The 24027-nt window shown below is 33.7% G+C and overlaps 1 protein-coding gene across 7 annotated transcripts in view; it reads right to left on the minus strand.

Moving 5' to 3' along the window:
- Rapgef6 (Rap guanine nucleotide exchange factor 6) overlaps positions 1-24027 on the minus strand; it is a 214685-nt gene that overhangs the window by 23763 nt on the left and 166895 nt on the right. For 4 of the 7 annotated variants that reach the window (XM_076856440.2, XM_076856436.2, XM_076856439.2 and 1 more), the window contains 5 exons: positions 20633-20873; positions 17688-18071; positions 6868-7079; positions 3377-3500; positions 807-830 (listed from right to left, as the gene is read on the minus strand). In XM_076856440.2, coding sequence (XP_076712555.2) covers positions 807-830; positions 3377-3500; positions 6868-7079; positions 17688-18071; positions 20633-20873 — 985 coding nt within the window. The remainder of the gene's footprint in view (positions 1-806; positions 831-3376; positions 3501-6867; positions 7080-17687; positions 18072-20632; positions 20874-24027) is intronic. The other 3 variants (XM_076856438.2, XM_076856437.2, XM_076856441.2) reach the window with 1 other exon arrangement.

The following is a 24027-nucleotide window of genomic DNA, read 5'->3' on the forward strand; positions in this document are numbered from 1 at the left end:
TAGCTTGAATAAAGGTTGCCTCTTTTTGGAAAAGTGATGAAAAATGCAACCTTTACAAACAGTTCTCATCCATTTTTATACCACTGACATGGTATGTTTACTTTTTTTTTTTTTTTAAAAAAATACTTATTTTTTAGTTTTAGGTGAACACAACGTTTTTATTTTTTATTTTTATATGGTGTTGAGGACCGAACCCAGCGCCCCGTGCATGCCAGGCAAGCGTGATACCGCTTCAGCCATATCCCCAGCCCCAAATGTTTACTTTTATAAAATAAATATGGTATATGAAGAAAAAATGTGGTGTGGAGTCTTGATCAGACTGCCTAGGTTTGGATTCACTATCAATGAGCTATAAAACTGGGCAATTCCATCTTCCCCATCTATACCATGGGAATAACATCTTCTCAAAGGATGATAGGAGAATTAAACAGCTAATTCATTTAGAAAACTTAGAACAACATGTGGCACATGGGAAATATATAACAAATATTCACTATCATCTTTGTCTTTATCATCATCTAAGAGATCCTGCTAAATTTAAAAAAAAATTAAAATGGGCTTATAGAACATCAATAATGGAAAAGTAAAATCAGTAAACAAATACATAAAAAAAAAAAAATACAAAAAAACCCTAAAAGGTTCTATCACTACGTTCACCTTGTTAGCAAAAGGCATTTGTCAGGAATGTAGGTTGACAGAGTTAATAGAACACATGCTGTTTTATATGCGTGCATTAATGAAAGGGATGCATTATATGTTAAGAGTTGCACAACCTTCATTCCAGTTGTGTTCATCTCTACACTTACCCCAGACTCCGCCACCTCTTCTTCCTGTAAGCAAGAGCCACAAACATTGAAGCATGTGTTTGAACAGGAAAGCACAGAAACAGACAACAGTTGAAAGTCAGAAAAACTATGTAGACAGGGTAGAATGGAAATATTTCACCAGGAAAAAACTGTAGCTTAATGGTAAAATGACTTTAAGGGAATGCAAGGGTTTGAGTTATGATACGTCCAGAAGGCCAAAAGAAACCCCATGATGGATTTTTAAAAAAAATATTTATTTTTTAGTTTTAGGTGGACACAATATTTTTATTTTGTTTTTAATGTGGTGCTGAGAATCGAACCCAGTGCCTCACGCATGCTACTCGAGCGTGCTACCACTTGAGCCACATCCCCAGCACCCCCATGATGGATTTTTAAAAAACAACTTAGTATATGTGTATGTATGTATTTTGGTACTGGGGACTGAACACAGGGGTGCTTTATCACTGAGTTACAACCTCAGTCCTTTTTATTTTTTATTCTGAGACAGGGCCTCACTGAGGGTGAGGGTCTTAATAAATTCATGTAGCAGTTTATAAGAAGCTTAAATGAAAATACTTACTATAAATTTTAAGTTAAAAGTTTTTAAGGAAAAAATCTTGAAGTATAAAATTTGTGAATGTGATTTTGAAAATATTTTTAAGCCATTCATTAAGTGACAGAATGAAACTACAAGGAATATTAACAAACAATTCTTTTCTATGTGCAGAAATTTCTCTGATGAAGTATTTTATAAGACATTGTAAAGAACAGTTGGCCAACAAATCCAACTTAAAATATAAGTAAAAATGTATCAGTGAAATCTTACAATATTGTATATCTTTATGCTATTGTTCAAATAAAGACAGTGTTTTTTTTATTTAGCAAACTGATGATTACCACTGGCAGACATATAAAGCCGATTCAGGAAAAATTCAGTCCAATGTTTACAGTGATATTTTCCCTCATTTCTTATTCTACTCAACCCAGGCTATTCGCCCCCACCCACCTCAAACAGCCAGGCTTATTAATTGTCACATCAATTTTTTCCCCCCTCTTTGCCCATTTCTCAGGCACAGATGGTAGTTGGTATATTATCAACTGGTCTGGCAGGGACACAAATTCATTACATAGTCAGGGACCAGAGTGGTAACATATGAGTGAATGGAGTTCCATATAAGACAATAGGGAATGTCAAGACCACTGTACAAGGACATGCAACAAAAATAAAAACAAAACAAGTGAACAAGCCCTCCTCCAGGTTTGCTCTGGTTCCTGGTTCTTATTGTTTTCTGCTATCACACTGTTGAGCAATGACATCTCTCATATGTATTGGTCTCAAGTGGCAGAAAAGGGATGGAAATTGGGAAGAGGAGATTAGGCACACTCATTTCTCCTCCACATATTGAGGATCTCTAAATTAGAGAAATCATCAGATTAACTACTCACAAAAACAGACTCCTGAACAGTGATGTGAATAAGCAAAAAAACAATCGTGACACACACTGGTTTGTTGGGTTACATAAACTCCAAATGGTTTTTTCTTTTTCTTTTGGGGATTGAACTTAGGGAACTCTACCCCTGATATACACCCCTAGCTTTTTAAAATTTTTAAATTTTGAGATACGATCTTGCTAAGTTGCTCAGGCTAGCCCTGAACTTGAAATCCTTGTTTAGCCTCCCAATTAGTTAAGATGATAGGTGTGCACTATGGCACCTGGCTTTTCAACTCTGGTTTTTAAAGTACCAAGCATTTTTGTTTCCTTAGCAGAGTATATATTTTTTAAATATTAGGAATTATGTTGGCATCTGTAAATTATTCCATTATTTAATGCTCTAAACACAGAAAAGAAAATCAGACCAAAAATTAAAACTGTAATGTCTACTTATACCCTAATTACTAGGAGCAGCTTAACAAAGTACTTTCTATAAACTACATAGCAATTCGAAGAAGCCTTTGTTATTACATTAAAAATGAATTTAAAATGCATTCATAGAAGATCAGATAATAAAGAATATAAATATTTTCCATTTTTAATAAAGATGAAGAATGATTAAATTTGCACTTTCTAAATTCTGTTAAAGAATGTACATACAAATAAAAAGCGGCATTATTAACCTGAACAAAGGGACGTATGTTTTTTAAAAAAATCAAGTATGAATTAGTACTATAAACAATTACTTTTAAAAATATTCAGTTAAAAAAAAAGAGATAATTAATACATTACAGATTAGGTTTGAAGGTATTCATTCTGTATGATAATTTCAGTGAAGATCAACAATGTGTTTGCTTATATTTAAAAAAAAAAATTACAACAATGTAGAACTATCCATATATTCAAAAAAGAAATACAGAAACTAGGGGTTTAAATTTTAGCAAGTTATATAAAAACTGCTTTGAGCTTTACATTCCTCAGATATGAAAGCAAGGCTAATACCACCTACCTGTTAGGGTTACTGTGATAAACAATTACTTGAGATTGGTACTTGTAAAGCACTTAGTGCAGTGCACAAGAAATTATTATTATCACCCTTGATGCCACCTAATAACACTTCACATTTCTGTGTCATACCTCTGTCGAAACATCATAGCTGGGTCCATATTAGCAGAAGTCATTCGAACAACTTGACGGATTTCCTTGGCAATCATTCTTAGCTTCTCGAAGTTTACTAATCCATCTACTTTGGAGTCATTTCCTATAGAATAAAAGTAATTTTTTTATATCAAAGTAGCAAAAGTCAAACTGTTACTCTTGGAGAGTACAAATAAGAGCCTTCTTTATAAGTGCTACTTTTGTTTTTAAGAATTGATATATCTGTGGATGGCTCAATCACAATTGCATGGAATGTACTACTGGGAGGAATTGTGTTCCCTATGGGAATAATGATTATGCTTATTAAATATATGATGAACTGTCCCTGGCTACTAAAACCACATTCAATTATTTTACAGACCCATAAAATATGCAGTCATTCAAATCTGTATCTCCACATGCTTGCTTTGCTCATTTGCTCTTTTGGACATTAAGGACATAGCTTGAAAACTTAGGCTTTAGTCAGAGGGCACAAGGTCACCTTGGGCTTAATTATTAATTAACTAAGCCTATAAGTTTTCTTTGGTTTACAATGTTTTGAAAATTGTTTAATGAATTATAATCCTTAAAGAAGACATCCCAAAGAATGTGAGATGGGAGATTACATGATGTTGGGTTTGTTTTCCCAAGTAGCAATACTTAAAACAAAGAAAGGTATATGCTTTTCAGTCTGGCATCCAACTTTCCTTTCCCAGAACATGATTTATAATCACGATTTTAATCATGAACTCAAATTTCCCTGCTCATAATTTTCATTATTTTTGTTTTGCTTAATAGTTCTCTGAGGAAAAATGTATCTGATTTAAAAAATAATCTACTTTTCTCTGAAGAGATTAAGTTATGAGACAAGATATAGTTCATTTACTGTCTTATCTAACTTGTAGTGAGAGGCAAAAACAATGTTCAAAGGGCAATCTTTCTGCTCACAGTGGTTCTTTTTTTTTCTTTAAAAAAATCTGTCTTTAACAGTGTAACACCATTTTTCTCCCATGGAAATCCCTGAGGTGCTGCTGTGTAACTACATAGGTGTGGAACTCATCACAGTGAAGAGCACTTATACATTAAAAAGATGAATTTTCAGGGTCTCAAGAAGAGTTGATAACCAAATAATCATCAAAAACTCTCAAGTCACATAAATTTGAGGGAAAATGTCCAAAGAAGGATGTTAGAAGCCTATGGCACTTTTGATTTTTCAAATGATAAAAGAGTGATGAATTTAGGCAGTTTAGAACAAACTTACTATTGAGAACAATTAGAAAGTTAGAAAATATAAAAACCATCTGAATGTTAAGAAGGCAGTGAAGATCTGCAGAGAATGAGAATGTAGAGGGGCAGGTAAGGCATTTGCCAGTGCTTGCTCCTAAGTGTACTTGCTGATTTTAGAAGAGGGGGATGATGAGAAGAACAACAAACACACAAACAAACAAAAACAATGAGCAAAAAAAAAAAAAAAAAAAAAAAACTGAGTAGAGTCACCCTGCTTTTTGAGGTAAGATAGAAGCAAGTAAGTCCAGTTAAACCTCCAATATTTTGAGTTAGAATTCAGAAAAAGTTTTATATCATGGGATGGAGGATGACTGAAATAATTAATAGTCTGGTGTTGAATTCTCTCTAAATCTGAAAATGGATAAAACACTGAATTTAGCTGTGCTGACTTAATCCTCTTTGAAGGAATGAAACATTGTTCAAAACCCTCAGATTTTGGGAGATTTTTAAAAATTCTATTATCTATATTGTTTTTAAAAAGCAAAACAAAACACCCCCCCCCTAAAAAAAAAACCAAAACAAAACACACAGCACATTAGGAGAAAAAAATAACATGACTGAGTGAAAGAAGAAAAAAAGACACCAGAAAAAAGACCCACAGGGGATCCAGATTGTAGAGCAATCAGAAACAAACAAACCTAAAAAAAAAAAAAAAAAAAAAAGGCAAGAGAAATTTTAAAACTAGAACACACTGAATCAAACTCCAGAAACCTGGAATTAGGAAATCTATGAGGGATTAAACACAGTTGAAGAGAGAAGAAACTGGAAAACAGGGTGAAAGAAAATATCCAGAATGGGGCATGGTGAGAAACAAAACAAAACAAACACACAACAGATAAAAGAGTATAAGACAATAGGGGAACAAAGACCAGGTTTAAAACAGGTAAAATCAGAGTTTCTAATAGAAAGACAAGAAAAGGGGGCTGGGGTTGTAGCTCCATGGTAGAGTGTTTGCCTTGCATGCATGAGGCCCTGGGTTCGATCCTCAGCACCACATAAAAATAAATAAATAAAGATATTGTGTTCATCTACAACTAAATAAAAATATAAAAAAAAAAAAAAGAAAAGGGCAAATAAAACATATGAAGACAGTGTTACAGAGAATTTTTCTGAAACTGAGGAAAAATACCAAACCATATATTTCAATGTGTCCTATAAACACCAGTGAGAATTAAAGACAATGAAATGTTATTTTAAAATGTTGAAAGATGGTAGCTGCCAAAGATACAGTTCTGAAAATTTTAGATAAACAAAAATTAAAAGATTTCCATCACAAAAGACTTGTACCTAAAGGAATGCTCCTTGTGTTGTCTGACACACTAATAGTACTAATACACACTAATAGTACTAATGTCTATTTAATTAATGTTAACAAATATATAAAGTACAACATCTAGTATATAACATTAAAAAAATTACAAAATAGTGAATAGTTACCAAATTAACAAAGTAGAAAAAATATCATTACCATGCAAAAACTGATGTAGATAGATTATAAAATTGATGTAGATAGATTATAAATAAATCAGGTTTTTAAAATGATGAACTTTCAATGTTCATCAAAAGGAAAGGCAAGCCATATCATACCCAGGATACACAAAAAATTCTTAGAAAAATATAAAACAAAAGGACAATCTAGCTAGGCATGGTGGTGTACAGCTGTTAATCCCAGCTATTTGGGGGACTCAGGAGGATAACTTAAAATTTTTAAAAAAGCTGGAAGGAAAAATATTACTGAAAAAAAAATGTGATCAAAGAGTTTAATCTTGGTACATCAAGTATGCATTTTTAATGCATGCAATAAAAACTTCATTATTCGTTCTTAACAAAGTGGCTTTTAGATGCCTAAAATTTATTGTATTTAACTGTGTAAATAAGCTTTAGTAAATTGTATTCTTTATATTTTTTTGGTACCAGAGATTGCACTCAGAGGTGCTTAACCTCTAAGCCATGTTCCCAGCCCTTTTTAAAATTTTATTTAGAGACATGGTCTTGCTGAGTTGCTTGGGGCCTCTCTATATTGTTGAGGCTGGCTTTGAACTTATGATCCTCCCGCCTCAACCTCTTGAGTTGCTGGGATTACAGGTGTGCGCCAGAGTCTGGGCAGTAACTTATACTCATTAAGTTGGAATATATAATAAACCATTATTATAGAATTAGCTGAAGTTAAAACATGCTGATTTTCAAGTAATTTTTATAAATACCTTCATGGAGAAATGTCATATCCTTCTTGACAACAGGGAACAGTGGAATAATTGGAGGCTGCATACTTTGACTACTAAGAATATTTCTATATTTTGCCATGTTTCTAGATGGATCAAAAAGGTCTTGTAGATCTTGGAGATGTTTCTCATATTTGCTTGGTAACTTTTCCCAAGTACCTCTGAGTCGTGCTACAGGTGCCAAGTTCAAGCCACTGCCAAAGATGACAATAAAAACATTAAAAAAGGACTTAGGGGAAGAGGGTAGACTCAGGTCAGAAAAGTATATATATATACCAAGTGTTTTAATACTACTCAAAAGATAAGGAACCTATTTTCTCTCTCTCTCTTTTTTTTTTTTTTGTGCTGGGAATTGAGCCCAGGGCCTTATATATGTGAGGCAAGCACTCTATCACCTGAGCTATATTCCCAGCCCAGAAACTATTTAATACACTGAAATAAACAAAAAAGAATTACTTAAAAATTAAATAAAAGGGACTTCCTTATCTTAAAAAACATGGAGAATGTCTTTTAAAGGGATATATTTTATTTGCTTATAGACGTACACACATAGCTTTATAGTTTGCATGCAAGTGTCAACTGTAGTAATTTCATAAACAATAAAACTTCAAACATCACAATGTTGTTCATTTTACACAGACATAACTTTACAAAAACCATCTATTTGAGAGTGATTTACGAAATGCTTGAAACAATTGTTCAACAACTGTGGTAGCATTTTTTTTTTCCTGAGATTTTTTTCACCTATGTCCCTAATTTTAAAGCTTATATACCCATAGGTTCTAATCTTGTCCCTTAAGCCTCTTAAATATTTAATGTTTCAATTCCATAGGACTTTAAATAAGTTCAGATATTCCGTAACTTGAAGATATTCATGCCCACTGAGTTGCAATTCTTCCCTATTTCTTTACCTTTATACTACTGTGACATCGGTAAGTTTATCAAATGAACTGTGTGTGTGTGTGTGTGTGTGTGTGTGTGTTGTGTATGGATATATATAAACAAATTGTATGCCTCAATTTTCTTATCAGTTAATCCTTATTTGACTTTTACCCAAACCACATTAAAATGTTCTCTTGACTTCTGAAGTTATGACATCTTTGTTCCTTTATTTCTTCAAAACTGCCCCCAAACAATTATAAGAAGAATGAATAAAATAACAGAAATGCAAATTTCATCTTTAAGGAAACTAAGAGATAGAAATCTAATTCCTAAACTCATTAGAATGCTTGCCCCAAAATAGGCAAGGTCAAATGAGTATATGAAAAGATGCTGAAAATGATGTCTATAGCTAAAGATGGAATGAAAGGGGGCAAAAGCCAGGTGTGGTGGCACACTTCTATTTAAGCAACTCAGGAGGCCAAGGGAGAAAGATCCCAAGTTCAAGGCCAGTCTGGCAACTTAGCAAGATCTAGTTCTCAAATAAAAAGGGCTGGGGGAATGTAGCTTAGTAGTAAAGTGCAGATGGGCTCAATTCCCAGTAGAAGGAAAGAAAGGAAAGAAAGGGAAGAAAGGAAGAAAGGAAGAAAGAAAGAAAGAAAGAAAGAAAGAAAAAGAAAACAAGCCAGCTAGCTAGCTGCCAAGCAGAGTTCTCCATAGCAGGTTAACTCCTTTTTAGGTAAAACCAATAATCCCTTATTTGGAATAATAAAAAAGTTTAGGTTAATGGGGTTAGGCAGGGCAAGGAAAGGAAGAAAGGAAGAAAGGAAGAAAGGAAGAAAGAAAGAAAGAAAGAAGGAAGGAAGGAAGGAAGGAAGGAAGGAAAGAAAGAAAGAAAGAAAGAAAGAAAGAAAGAAAGAAAGAAAGAAAGAAAGAAAGAAAAAGAAAACAAGCAAGCTAGCTAGCTGCCAAGCAGAGTTCTCCATAGCAGGTTAACTCCTTTTTAGGTAAAACCAATAATCCCTTATTTGGAATAATAAAAAAGTTTATGGGGTTAGGCAGGGTAGGACATACTTCTTTATCATGGAGTATGAGGGAAATAAGATCAAATCAATGAACAGTGATATATTTTGGTAGGAAGCTCTGTAACAGGATAGAAGAGAGAAAACTCTCCGAGTTGTAAGAAGCCCTAAAACTTCCAATCTCCCTTTGCTGTGAAAAGTTAAAGGGTAAAACAATTCACATATAGGGTCAACTCCCAGTTTCTCTCCCACAAGAACCTCTTGTAAAGTACTGGAAAAACTCCATTCAAAAGGAATGAACAAATACAGCATCTGTAACAAAGTATTCACAAAGAAAAACAAAGAGTACAAGGCAGAATAATGTTGTCAACAATGAAAAATTGGAACTAACCAATAACCTGTCGTGATATCAAGTAAACCAATAAAATAAACAAAGAGCTTAATGCAATGAAACCAGAGCTTAGGGAAAATATAAGAGAAATTGATTTAAAAATTGACTAGTAAAGTTCATGAGCAACATGGAAGGAAAAAAAAAACACGGAAATGAGGGCTGCACTGGAACCTTTAAAAGATATAGACACTGCTAAACTACTGTGCAAATGTCATGAGCAAAAGGATTAACAAAATCAACCAAAGGACATGGACAGACTTGACAGGGACTGGAGAGAAAATGATGAATATGTAAAACAAAGGATATATAAAATTAATAGAATTGGTATTTCTGAAGAATAGGAAAAAATTGAACTGAAAAAAAATTAGGAGGTATAATTAGAGGAAAATTTCCAGAAATAAAGGAAGATTTGAATCTACAAATTGAACAGGTGCCAGAGTCTTGTAAAACTATATATGTTAACATCTATGTAAATAACTTCAGAGAAATAGGAAGAACCTGGGAGTGTGGGAGAGAAGAGAAAGTAAAGCAAATCTTATGAACTAAATAGCCACATAAAATATCAGTTCAAGAGCCACTGTTTATAAAGTCCCCAAGAAATGATGTATGAAACAATAGCCAAACTGTCAGTCATGTTGAATTGCAACAAAAAGATACTTTGATTATGCTCAGGAAATATAATTTCCACAAGTCCTTCTTCAAGTAATGAACAGAAAACAAACTTCAACCAACCAAGACATGATTGGAGAAATAAAAAGAAAAATAGTAAAATGAGCAGCGTTAAAGACTACTCAAATTAAAACAATGCTTGGTAGCTCATGGGAGTTAAATATATAAGACTAAGAAATAAGAACAGGCAAAATAACCATAGATACACATGAAATTTTAAGAACATACAGTGTACCTTGTTTTAGCTATAGATATTAAAGACTGTTTTTTTTTTTCAATTCCAATTCATCCTGAGGATAGTCCACGTTTTGCATTTACTATCCCTGCACTGAATCATGAAGGTCCTGATCAGAGATATGAATGGAAAGCACTCCCTCAAGGGATGGCTAACAGCCCAACTATGTGTCAAATTTATGTTAACAAAGCAATCCAGCCACTTAGAAATCAAAATCCTGAACTACAAATATTTCACTATATGGATGATGTATTATTAGCACACAAAGATAAAAACACATTGCTAGAATGTTATGCCACATTTACAAACTTATTAAAAAATTATAATCTAGAGATAGCAATAGATAAAGTACAATTAAATTTTCCAATTAATTATTTAGGAGTTCTATTATCCTCAACCATGGTCCGCCCACCAAAAATTCAAATACGAGTAGATCAACTCAAATCACTTAACGACTTTCAAAAGTTATTAGGAGACATAAATTGGACAAGGCCTTATCTAGGTATACCAAGAGGAGAGTTGGGACCTTTATTTGATATACTAAAAGGTGCATCAGATCCAAATTCACCCCGAATGTTAACGCCTGAAGCAAGAAAGGCATTAAAAATCATTGAAACATATATGGAAAATATGCATTTGGATAGAATTGATATAAGTTTGCCTTTATTATTTATTGTACTACCAACAAAAAATATTCCTACAGGAGACTTTGGCAAAAAGGTCCATTATTATGGATACATTTATCTTATTCTCCTAACACTATTCTTACTAGGTATCCTGAGGCTGTAGCACAATTAATACTCAAAGGAACAAAAGCAGCAAATTATAAATAAAATTATATAAAATTATTACTCAATAAAATTCTCAATAAAATTATTACTCCATATACTATGAATCAAATTGATGAGTTAGCTAATGAGTTAAATACTTGGGCAATAATCATGTGCAAATCTAATGTTTCATTTGATAACCACTTACCATCTAATCCTTTATTGTCTTTTTGGTCATTGCATCCTGTAATTTTTCCAAAAATGACAAGAAAAACACCTATCATGAATGCTCTAAATATAGTCACTGATGGGTCAAATAATGGTACAGCAGCAATAGTTACACCTGATCAAACTTTTACATTTTTAGTACCTAAACAATCAGCTCAAAAGGCAGAGCCAAAAAAAGTCCCCCAATGAGCAGCTCTGTGGTCTGAAAGGGCGGGGAAACAGCCCAATGAGCATCACCGCAGAGGAGCCAATCAGTTGGCAGCTAGAAGTTTGCTGGGGCCGCTGTGAGCCAATCATCAGCTGGCAGCTGGAAGTTTGCTGGCAGCTGGAAGGTTGCTGGGGCCCCTTCGGCTGTGGCTCTCAACAGTACCTAATTCCCATTTTTATTTTTTATTTTATTTTTTTCTCATTTTTATTTTTTAGTTCAGTGAAATCTAGAAGGAATGGAGTTCCTCAAAATATATGCGAAGAACATTTTTAACATTATTCTTCCATGAACAGTGTTCCCTCTGTTGGAAAACAGTTCCTGATTCTGATTTCAGTGAGACTATCAACCATGATGTTTCCTTCTCCTCTCTATCTTGCTTCCTACCTTTGTCATAGAGTGGGCGTATTACCTAAACTGATCTTGTATCAACTATGCTGACACAATTGGTACAAGAATGAGTATGTGACACAAGTGTTTTTATCGATGACCATATATACTAAAGCAGAGAGTCAACAGTGCTCACTTTCAAAGGGCTTGTTGACTAAGGACCACATAAGCCTTTATACAGTTTCTTTTGTAGTTTCCATTCTCTAGTACTTCTCTCAATAGAAGAGAATCAAGTAAACAAATAGAATCAGAGCACAGTTCACAAAGAGAGAAGATCCTAAGAACACAGTTGATTCCTGGGATCCATCTGTCCCTCAGGTAATTTCCCTCCATTCTTTATTTTTTTTTTTTAAAACAAATTATTTATTTATTCTAATTTGTTATTCATGATGGCAGAATGAAATTAATTTCATATTATACATATAGAGCACAATTTTTCAAGTCACTGATTGTAAACAAAGTATTTTGACACCATTCATGTCTTCATACATGTATTCAGAAAAATATGGAACACTTCATGAATTTTTTTTTTTAAATATTTGTTAGTTTTCAGCGGACACAACATCTTTTTTTGTATGTGGTGGTGAGGATCGAACCCGGGCCGCAGGCATGCCAGGCGAGTGCACTACCGCTTGAGCCACATCCCAGCCCCTACGCTTCATGAGTTTTGTGTCATCCCTGCGCAAAGGCTTTACTCCTCCCGTCCCTTTTAAAGCAGTAACTGTGCTCCTGACTTATAATCAAAAGAATCTTAATACATTCTTTTTGTGGCTCAGTGATAGAGCGCCTGCCTAGCATGTGAGAGGCACTGGGTTCAATTCTCAGCATTGCATATAAATAAATAAAGGTTTATCAACAACTAATAAAATATTTTAAAAAATCAATACAGTGGAACATTCATAACAGGAATAAAATCAAATTTATATGGAATCAGAATTTGATTTTTTAATGCTCAAATATTCCATAATGATATTATAAAAAATATTTCAAACTTACATGTTTTTTATTTATTCATCCACTGATAAATATGAATTAAGCACTGGCAACTTGCCCAACACTATATTAGATTCTTTTTTTTCCCCTTATGGTGCTGGTGATTGAACCTAGGGCCTTTCTGCAAGCCAGGCAAGCACTCTACTACTGAGCTACACCCTTCAGCCCCGCAACTCTCCATATTAGGAAAATAAAAAAACAAAAACAGGAATTGGGTAAATATAATCCCAACCCTCGTACTATTAATGTTGAAGGTACTACAATATTATCTTATCACAATCAGTAGTAAAGATCCTTAAAGAAGTCAGAATAATCTAATTTGGAGTGATCTTCACATTACAACCAGGGAAACTATTTTCAATCTTGAGTAAGTCTTACCAGTTTTGCTCCCCCGGCGCCCATTTTCTGGAAAAAGCTTATTTTCATTTGGTCCAAAGTCAAGTTAATTTTTTAAAATTCAGATAAAACAAATAATATATTACAGTCATTTGATACATTATGGTCATCAAATGACAACTAGTGGACCAAATTAGGTCTACTGCCTATTTTTGTAAATAAAATTTTATTGGAACACACCTACAACCATTTGTTTACTTACTTTTTATGGGTGTACTTGTATGTTACAATGGCAGAATTGAGTAGTTTTAAGAGACTATATAAGGGCTGGAGATACAGCTCAGTTGGCAGAGTGCTTGCTTTGTATGCACAAGGTCCTGGGTTCGATCCCCAGCACCGCCCCCCTCCCCCCCCCAGCAAAAAGGAGACTATATAGCCAACAAAGCAGAAAGCATTTCACCTGCAGAAAAAGTGTGCTGACCTTTATTTTGGGACAAACTGAAACTGAAATACCCATGCCATTGTAGATTTTTTTTTTTTTTTTGAGGTGGGAATAGTTACTGGGGCACTTTACCATTGAACTACATTCCCAGCTCTTTTTATTTTGAGACAGAGCCTCACTAAATTGTTGAGGTTGGCCTTTAATTTGCAATCCTCCTGCCTCAGTCTCCCAAGTTGCTGGGATTACAGGTGTACTACGTTGCTCCTGGTCTCAAGATTACAGAGATTATTAAAGAACATCAAGGCCCAGAGAATTTCACTTGTGAGTTCTTTCAAACTTTCAACCAAATAATTACCTCTAATGAGATTTAAATTGTTACAGAGCATAAATAATGAATGAACACTTTCAAATTTTATGAAGCCAGCATGCTACTGGTGTTAAAATCCACAAAAAAGTCACACAAACCAGAAAGATACAACACTATAAAATTTACCATGCTTAAATGGAGCTCACACCAGATTAGAAAGGTAATTCATTTTCTGGAAACTATTAAAATAATTTATAATACTAATATACAATTAATTTAAATACTATCCCTAATATTTAGAAAACCAGTAAAAAGAGAATTCAATCATATATTTTTGAACCCAGTCTGCATTATGTTTAATGAAGAAGCACAGGAAACATTTGTATTAAGAGCTGCAAATTATGCATAGAGGCTCATAATTACAATTACTATTTAATGTAAAAGTACCAGCAGATAGAAACAGACTAAATAAAAAAATAGATAAATGGAATAAAAGGTCAAGTTATTATTAGCAGTTTAAATATTAGACTGTCTAACTCAAAATCCCAAAAGAATTAACTGAAAATTATTAGAAATTAAAATGTAGTAAGATTAGGGTATATAAAACTGATATACATAAATGTTAGAATCCTTAGGCAGGTGCAACAAGTGATTATAAGGATCCCATTCAGAACAGCATTAAACATTCAAAGAAATGTTCAAGATTTATATAAACAACCTATAACTACCAAAGAAACAAGAAAATGAGAAGTGAAGTTAATTGTTCTTAGGTGTAACAAGGCATTGGTATGTCAAGTAGCTGCTAAATCAATCTAATCTATTTAATGTAATCCATTGAAAATACCCACAAAACTTTTTAAAAGAATTAAATGAATTAACACTAAAGTTCATATGAAACAAACATGCTGAAAATAGCCAGATAATAGTACAAGTCTATCAGTTCTTAAAATTTAACGTTTTAGCAATTTAAACAGTAAATGAAGAGATAAATAAATGAAGTGGAATGCCAGAAACAGACCAAAAAAATGTATGGAATTTTAGTATATGACAGTATTATATTTTAGGAGAAAAGATTAATTATTCTGGATAACCAAGAAGCCATCTGGAACAAAGTAAGCTATATTTTCCTACTTCACTATTTACATCAAAGTGAACCTAAGATTAATAAAAATTGTTAATATAAATCAAACTATAATAGAAAGGTTCTGGGAGCTTTCAATGTACTAATTCACTGAATTAACCCTATGATATAGGAACTACCATGATTCCCCATTTTACAGATGAGAAAACTCAGTTCACTTATTAAGTGCCAACACTGGATTCAAATCAAAGCATTTACATTTGTTCTTAAACAGATGTAAAATGTAGAATCTCCAAGAAAGAAAAATGATTATTAAAGGAAAAAAAAAGGCATAAGTATAGCAAATACAAACATCATACATTGTCTTAAGTAGCTTAAGGTCAAAATTTAGAACGATCCACAAATAATGTATAAAGGAATACTCTGTACTTGCTTTAAAAACTGAGGCATCTGGGGCTGGGGTTGTGGCTCAGTGGTAGAGTGCTCACTTAGCATGTGTGAGACACTGGGTTTGATCCTCAGCACGACACAAAAATAAACTAATAAAATAAAGGTATTGTGTCCATCTACAACTTAAAAAAAAAACATTTAAAAAACCCTGAGGCATCTTTATAGGTACTAATTTGGAATAATCTCTATGATCAATCAAAGAGTATAGAAAGAAAATGGACCAACCAATTGAACAAAAAAGAAAATACTTTCAAAATCAGGAATGGTATTTCTGAAAGCATGAAACTAAGTGTAAGAAAATTACCTGAGGTACCAGGGAACATAAACCTGCCAAAACCCAAAACAAAACAAACAATAAGCCCCTAAATAAACCAAGATAGGAGAGAAATATGGATGGACTAGAGATTAAGTGGAAGAGAATTACTTTACACTGTGCAGTTTTTTTTAAACTTGTTTTTAAAATTTATTTATTATTATTTAAAATTTATTTATATGTGGTGCTGAGAATTGAACCCAATGCCTCATACATGTGAGGCAAACACTCATCCATTGTGCCATGACCCCAGCCCTACACTGTGCACTTTTTAAAGTATCTTTTGAATTTTTTCTATGTGTATGTAATGTTTTTTTCAAAAATTAAATTTATTTTTAATACAAAATGCTACTTAATCTTGGTCAGAACAAAATGATTCACCTATTCCATCTCCAATGAAAAGAGTATATTCTTTGATAAACCTGAATTCAAATACAAGAATACAAAGCAGTTATATTCACATAAACTATGGAAATTGTGTATAATAAATGTTCTTTGTAACAAAACAAATCATCTTAACTAAACCTTGGGCCTTTCCTACACCCTTCTTTGAGCTACTGTCCACCACGTTCTCTCAAATTCCCTGCCTTTAATTACACTGTCATAACTGTGCTGCTTTGTAATGATTCTCCATCTTTGGCTGGACTCTCTTCTTAGTTGCCCACAGAAGATAATACAAGGTTTAGTTTTTTAGTCCTCTACCATTTTCTTTCTATACTCTTTTTAAACAGAGATCATCCACTCTCTCTCTCCATGTCAATTTTCTTCATAGGATACTCTAAACTGAGCCTATAACTCTCAAATCCTTTACCTGATGCTTCCTATACAGAGTGACTTTCTAGCCTTCCAAGTGTTTATCAGTGGCATCTCTTTTCTATTTTAGACCTAGTGTTAAAAAAAAAAAAAAATGTGAGATAAGTGGTATAACTCCTGTATCTTACAGATGAGAAAACTAGTCTTAAGTTTCCCATCAACACCCTGCTACTACATGGGAGAGGCTAAATTCAAGTACAGGCACAGCTGATTGTAAAGTCACTTTGATAATCTCTATTCAATACTTCTACAGTGTCTAGTTCAATTGTAGCACTGGTTAACTCACTACAAAGGGCATCATATTACCATGACAGACTCATGATTAAAGAGTTCTTAAAAAGACCCCACATGAGTGACAGGAACACATGTGTGTTTTGGTGGCAGTGGGAAGGAAAAAAAAATTAGGCTGCTGTATATAAAATATGGCCTACAGCGCTTGCTCCACATGCACAAAGCCCTGGGTTCAATCCCCAGTACAGACACACACAAAAAAAGCCTTCAAATTGACCTAACTATAACTCCCTTCCTCTTTAAAATCAGACCTGCTTTAAGAAGAATCCCTTTTTTTGATGAGCAGTGTGCTGGATGAAGGTCAGAAAATAAATTATCTAGAATTGGCTTCTCACAATAAGCAGACAGAAGGTAGTAGGGAAAGCTCATGTAACCATCTATAAATCCCAGGCTTATAAACATTTAAGAATTTTTTAATTCTAACGGCTTAGCTTGCTTAAATAACAATATGTCCCATAATGCCCCATGTAGTGCCTGGCAAATAGGAAGAGCTTATCAAATGGTTTTATAGTATTTTGGTTGTTATTTCAAAACAGCAATTTTAGGTCAGAAAATCGATACCACACTGATTTTTCAGTGTCAAATAATAGTGAGGCAGGTACTTAAACATGCATAGTACATAAATCTATGTTCTATGCATGTTTAAGTATCTTTATCATAAGTCTATGATAAAGACTAGCTCACTGGGCGTGCATCAAAAAGGGTGTGATCATTGAAAGGAGGGGAAAAAAGGTGGGAAGGGAATGATTCGCATTCAATTAAAAAGGGGAGGTATTTTTAAGCGACAGAAAGATGGAAGAAACAAAAATTCCATTCTAATAGTATTGATGGGAAAGTGCATGAAATCTAATAATGCTTCATTGAAGTCTTATTAATTGAACTTTTCTTTTCCTAGGCACTTAATACCTATGCAGAAAATCAGCTTCATGTGTAACAGCATGGAAAAAAAAAACATACAGATATCTGTTCCTATTTGTACTAACTTACCTTATTATTGCAAACATGGAATTGAAGTTCTTACATTCTCGACAATGAAGTGCAATTTTAATAAAATGCTTAATAATTTTCATTCGTTTGAGTTGATTTGATTCGGTTAAAATCTCTGAGGCAACCCAGAATGTCTCTTGGTTTACAATGTCCTCAAACTCTTTCAAGTGAGTATTTCCTGTTTTGGAATCCAACTTAAAAAGGTCATCAATATATTCAGTAGGCTCAATATTACGAAATAAATCGAAGTCCCTCATTGATAATTGGGTGGCCATCTCAATGGTACTGAGCTGTAGCATGGATAATTGGCTTTCTTTAACTAGTTCTTGAGCATCTTCATCTGAACATAAAGTTTCTGTTTCCATATTATTTTTTAAATAATACCTAAAAGGAAAAAAATTTCTTCATAAATGTGATCATACATGTAATTTCATTTGTAAGAGTGCTGTCCCTTTTCATTATGGGTTTCAAAAATATCACTTTACTATGTAGAATGTTCACTCATATATGAAATGGAAACAATTTAAATGAAAAGTTTTTTTTTTTGGGGGGGGGGAGTGGGAGTATTGGGAATTAAACTCAGAGGCACTTTACTACTGAGTTAGTTATATTCTCAGTCCTTTTTAAGACAGGGTTTCACTAAGTTGCTAAGGCTGTCCTCAAACTTTTGATCCTTCTGCCTCAGCCTCCCAAATTATTGGGATTACAGGCATGTGCCACTAGACCCCACCAAATGAGAAGATTTCTAAGGAGCTGTCCTCTTATTCAGCCATTTGACAGAGTAAGAATCTAATATTTTTTAAATTAGTGTTCATTATGCTGGGAACTTAATCATTGATGAAATTACTCGCCCTGTGTAAACAATCATGTGTGTATATATTTTTTTAAATTTTTCTTTTAAATGTAGGTGGACACAATACTATTTATTTATTTATTTATTTATTATGTACCAGGGACTGAACTCAGAGACACTCAACCACTGAGCCACATTCCCAGCCCCTTTTTGTATTTTTATTTAGAGACAGGGTCTCATTGAGTTGTTTAGTGCCTCACTTTTGCTGAGACTGGCTTTGAACTCTCCATCCTCCTGTTTCAGTCTCCCAAACTGCTGGGATTACAGGTGTGTACCTCTGCTACGTATGTGATGCTGAGGTTTGAACCCAGTGCCCTCATTTGTGCAAGCACTCTACCACTGAGCTATAACTCCAGCCCCATGTATGCATGTTCTTAAGAATAAAAGCTCTCTTGAGGACCAACACCTAGAATATTATCTGACATACAGCTGTATTATAAAAATATTTGTTTATGGACAGAAGAAATCATGATTCAAGTGAAATAAGCACATGAATCAAGACTGTTTACATATCTATTTAGAAGCTGTTGCTATTTTCACTTCTTTCTGTTTTATTTATTTCCCTAAATTTCCAAGTGAAGGAAAGGAAACTTTTCCACCAGTGGTTTCTTTGATAGTCAAATATAACTCTCATTCTAGCAAACAGCATTAATTGGTATCTGTACAAAAGACCTTAATTTTCCTTTCTTCTCTTAAATCAACATTTCTATGACACTTAAAAGCTGAGAGATGGACCTACACTATTTATAGTTGGAACTATATTGTATAGGGTGTTAATAATACAAATTCAGCTAAATTTATCTATATATCTATTTATTTTTTTAATGATATTGGGAATTGAACCCAGGGGTGCTCTATCATTGAACCACACTCCCAGCCCTTTGTATGTTATTGATAGGGTCTTGCTAACTTGCTGAGGCTGGCCTCAAACTTGCAACCCTCTTGCCTCAACTTCCCGAGTAGCTGGGATTATAGGTGTGTGCTACTACACTGGGCTGTGTTCATATATTTTTTTATTATCAAAGAAAAAAATTTTTCCAGCCTTTATTTTGTTCATCTCTAATGCCATAAATTGTATAGCCTACAAGCAGACTTGAGGCAACCATGACAGACTGTCATTTTAAGGTTTCCAAGGTTCTACATGTAAAACTGAGTCACTAAAAAAGATTATTTTCAGAGAAAGTTATCAGAGAAAGGAATAATACCAAAACAATCTTCTAGATTATCCAATAACTTTCAGACAAAAATTTAAAAATTCTGTACATTCATAAAAGTAAAACTATTTGGAAAAGAATAATGAATGGTTTCTTTTGCCTACACGAGGCATTTCAAAACTAAATTTAAGGCTGGGCTATAGCTCAGTGGCAGAGTGCTTGCCTAGCATGTGTGAGGCACTGGGTTTGATCCTCAACACCACATAAGAAAATAAATAAAGGCATGCTGTCCATCTACATCTAAAAACCCTAAATTTATACATTAATACATATGCATATTCAGATACTGATACAGATTTGTATTATTCTGCTGCCTCTTCTGTAACAAACAAAAAAACAAGCATTAGAACACACTACTGATTTTATAACTTTTTTTTTTTTTTTTTTTTTTGGCAGAAGGGGCTACTGGGAGTTGAACTCAGGGTTGCTCAACCACTGAGCCACATCCCCAGCTCTATTTTGTATTTTATTTAGAGACAGGGTCTCACTGAGTTGCTTAGCATCTTGCTTTTAGTGAGGCTGGCGTTGAACACATGATCTTCCTAACTCAGCCTCCTGAGCTGCTAGGATTACAGGTGTGCACCACCTCACTCAGCTCTGATTTACCAGCATCTTGTTTTTAGTGAGGCTGGTTCTTAAAAAGTTAGCAAACTGTTTTCTCTTTTATTATCTACAATTTATGGAAGTCTTAAGAATATCCTAAGATTCTATTTTATAATTATAAGACAACAAAAGCTTAGAGAAACCCTACTTACAATTTTTAGAGAGAATTCGGTAGTAATAAAACATGACGTTTGTACTTAAAATACGCTTTTTAACAGGGAATCATAAACTCCCCCCGTCCCCAAATAATCACAATCACTAAGAAGCTTATTCACCTTCCATTGAGTTGAATTCTATCAGCTAATTTGGAGAACTGGTCAGGAAGTCTTCTCTGCTTTATGACACCCTCTGGAGTAACAGAAACTTCACAAAGAGAATATGTGTCGGATGCACCAGTCAAACCAAATTCATGAACAGCATGACAAACTACTTCTTTAGCTGTAGTGTCTTTACTGATGATAATGTAGCAACTTTGCTGATCTGCTTTGAAAACTCTTATAACTTGATCAGGAATATCTATATAAATAAAAAAAATGCCTTATTATTTTCATGAAAATTACTTTTAAACTCTTCAAAAACAATTTGGAACATAACTATTTCTGTAAATGTTGCAATTTATTTTCCTATTTCGTGTAGGTGATTAATTATTCATATAGAAATCACTGTGGTATTTATTGATAAAAATGTTACCTACTATTTTTTTTTTTAGGTGACAAAACACAATAATACATGTTCAGAAAGATAAAAATTAGGATCATATTATTGTCTGGCTTAGAACTTATATTTTTTTCGTTTATTATAAACATTATGATGTCAATGTTCTATAAAATTATTTTAAATACAGGCAAAGAACTCCATAATATATAACAATTAATATATTTCAATTATCCAAACCCCTAATGATAAACATTTATTGTTTACCATTTTACATATTTGTTAAGATATTATGACCTAGACTCCTTCCTCACCCCCAAAATAGATAAATATTTGTAGGCAATCAGATTATTTCCTCTGTGAAAACCTTCAAAAAAAAAAAAAAAAAAAAAAAAAAAGCTAAGCCTTAGTTTTTCCTTCTGGTACTGTAGCTCTATCACTGCATTACACATCTCCAACTCCTTTTATTTGAAGACAGGGTCTTGTTAAGTTGCCTAGCCTGGCCTTGCACTTATGATCCCTTTGCCTCAGAATCCTGATTATCTGGCATTACATCATTACAGCCAAGCATGCATCACTGTGCTTGGCTCTTGAAGATTTTTGAGACATTGCCAAAATGTCCCCCAGTGAGATTATATTTTATAATCCTCAAATGTGAGAGCATAAAATTGTTGATCCTTATTTAAATGGTTTATAGAATAATATTTTACTTCACTTTCCTCCTTTTGAAAGCCCTTTTTCCTCCAAAAATATGTAATTATTTTATTTTTCATTTCTTCAGTTATTGATGAGATTCAGTAACTGGTATTGGCTTAAAGAATAATTAGTATTTCTTCTTTTCTAAAATACCTTTTGATATCCTATATGCTTTTCCCCACTGAATCATAATAGATATGAACACCCACTCTACTTTACAGAGGTAAAGATCTCCCCAATTTTAATAGTCTATTGTATTTCTAACAAAGAAAGGGTTTTAAATGTTTATGTTTAAATATCTGTCTTTGCCCTTGTGAATTCTGCTGTTAACAGATAAATTCCACCTGTTCCTATAATACGCATTATGATATGATATTTTCATTTTTTCTGTCCTACTTGATTAAATCTTTTTTCTCATCATAGAGTACGGGTTAAAACTTCCAGAACAATGTTTATTATGCTGGGAGTTTAATGTTAATGTTTTAAAATAAGGGAAAAGTGATTTGAGAGCATAAACAAATAGTAAAAAATTTCCTATGAAAATAAGTTACTGTTATAAAAATTCAGGAATGTTTCTTGTTGTGGCTTTTCTGTGTGTGAGTGTATGTGTGTTGATTATAATGGAATGGATAGGGGAGACTGTGGTGGCTCAGTTAACTTTTTATCTAGCATTGACTTATGAGCATTATATAAACTACTAACCTTTCCTTTGTTTTGTTTTTGGTACTGGGGATTGAACCCACAGACTCTAAACCACTGAGTCAAATTCCCAACTCTTTAAGATTTGGATAGGGCCTTGCAAAATTGCTAAGGCTAGCCTCAAACTTGGAACCCTCCTGACTCAGCCTTTTGAGACGCTAGTGGGTAACTATTATTTATTTATTTTTTAGTTATAGTTGGACACAATACCTTTATTTTATTTATTTATTTTTATGTGGTGCTGAGGATTGAACACAGCACACATGCTAGGCGCTCTACCTCTGAGCCACAACCCCAGCCCCTGGGTAACTAATTTTTAAGAGAAAAAAAAATTAAAAAATTTGTCTTAACGGGAACAAAGAAAGTAATGCAACATATACTGCAGGAAATAATTTTATGAAATAAGGTGCCCCCCCACCACAGATAGTAACACAAAAGACAGAAACTGGCTCCCGGGACTGGAAGATTCAACTGAATATAGATGAATGTATTTCCAAAGGAGTCTTGGCCAATGCATTCTGAATGCTGTGGCTCTACTGTCAAGTTGAAAGCAGAATGCTTTCAGGTTTCTATTGTAAGAAGGATGCATTTAACTGTTTTTCCTTGATATATTCAAAGATTTGAGTATTGGATATACTTCTTGTTCAGATTTCTTGCCAAAGAGCCAAACCCTTAATTTGTTGCTAATAGCATCAGGTGACTGAAAACTACAAGGCTTAAGGTCGGACTCTTTAATGATCCACTAAAATCAGAGATGCTTCTCTACAATGTCCTAGAAAATTACTGGAAGCAGATGGGTATTTTGGTTTGTGAGGAGAAACAAAGTGGTTTCACTATTATTTTAACTTGTTAATAAAAGACCAAACAATATACAGTTATTACTTGTTTTGATCCTACCCTCTTCATCAAATGGGTCCTGGGCTCCAGAACTGGATCTGTTTACTAGAGCTTTGGAAGCTGAGCCTCAGCAAGTAGTACTAGAGGACCTTGAGGGAATGGTGAGGACTTCCTTATCCTTTGTATTACTTTCTTTAGGGGAATTTATTCACAAAATCTGGTGGGGGGGAAATTTGCACATACTTCATGTTCTCTTTCCCTGATGCTGAAAAGTCTTTTAGGAAGAAACACTCAGTTGTATATCTTGCTGAATGGGGTGTTAAAATGCTACATTCTGTTAAAACCATCTGTTCTCCTAGACAAGGAAAAGATGTTCTCTAATCACATAAGAGAGATTCAAGTATCATACAGAGGTACCTCTAGCACAGATCTACAAGTGGGATTCAAAGGGTACCCTATAATCCAAACCCTGATGAATCTGCCAATATAATGAATGCCATCTTGGAAAACTGAGACATTAGAGGAAAATAATTTCTTTTTACTGACACCAACGACAGTGTAAATCTTTCTCTATTATTTTACAAATAAGTACTACATATATATTCTTTACAAACATATATAATTGTTATTAGTGGGAGAACACATGTCAGGAGTGATACTCAAATGAAAGGACCTTTTTTTTTGGTAGTGGTGGGGATTGAACCTAGGGCCTTGTGCATTCAAGGTAAGCACTCCACCAAATGAACTATACCCCCAGCCCTGAAAGAACAAGAATATCCTTAAA

The sequence above is a fragment of the Callospermophilus lateralis genome, chromosome 5 (assembly GCF_048772815.1).
Source record: "Callospermophilus lateralis isolate mCalLat2 chromosome 5, mCalLat2.hap1, whole genome shotgun sequence".
In the NCBI taxonomy this organism is placed as follows: domain Eukaryota; kingdom Metazoa; phylum Chordata; class Mammalia; order Rodentia; family Sciuridae; genus Callospermophilus; species Callospermophilus lateralis.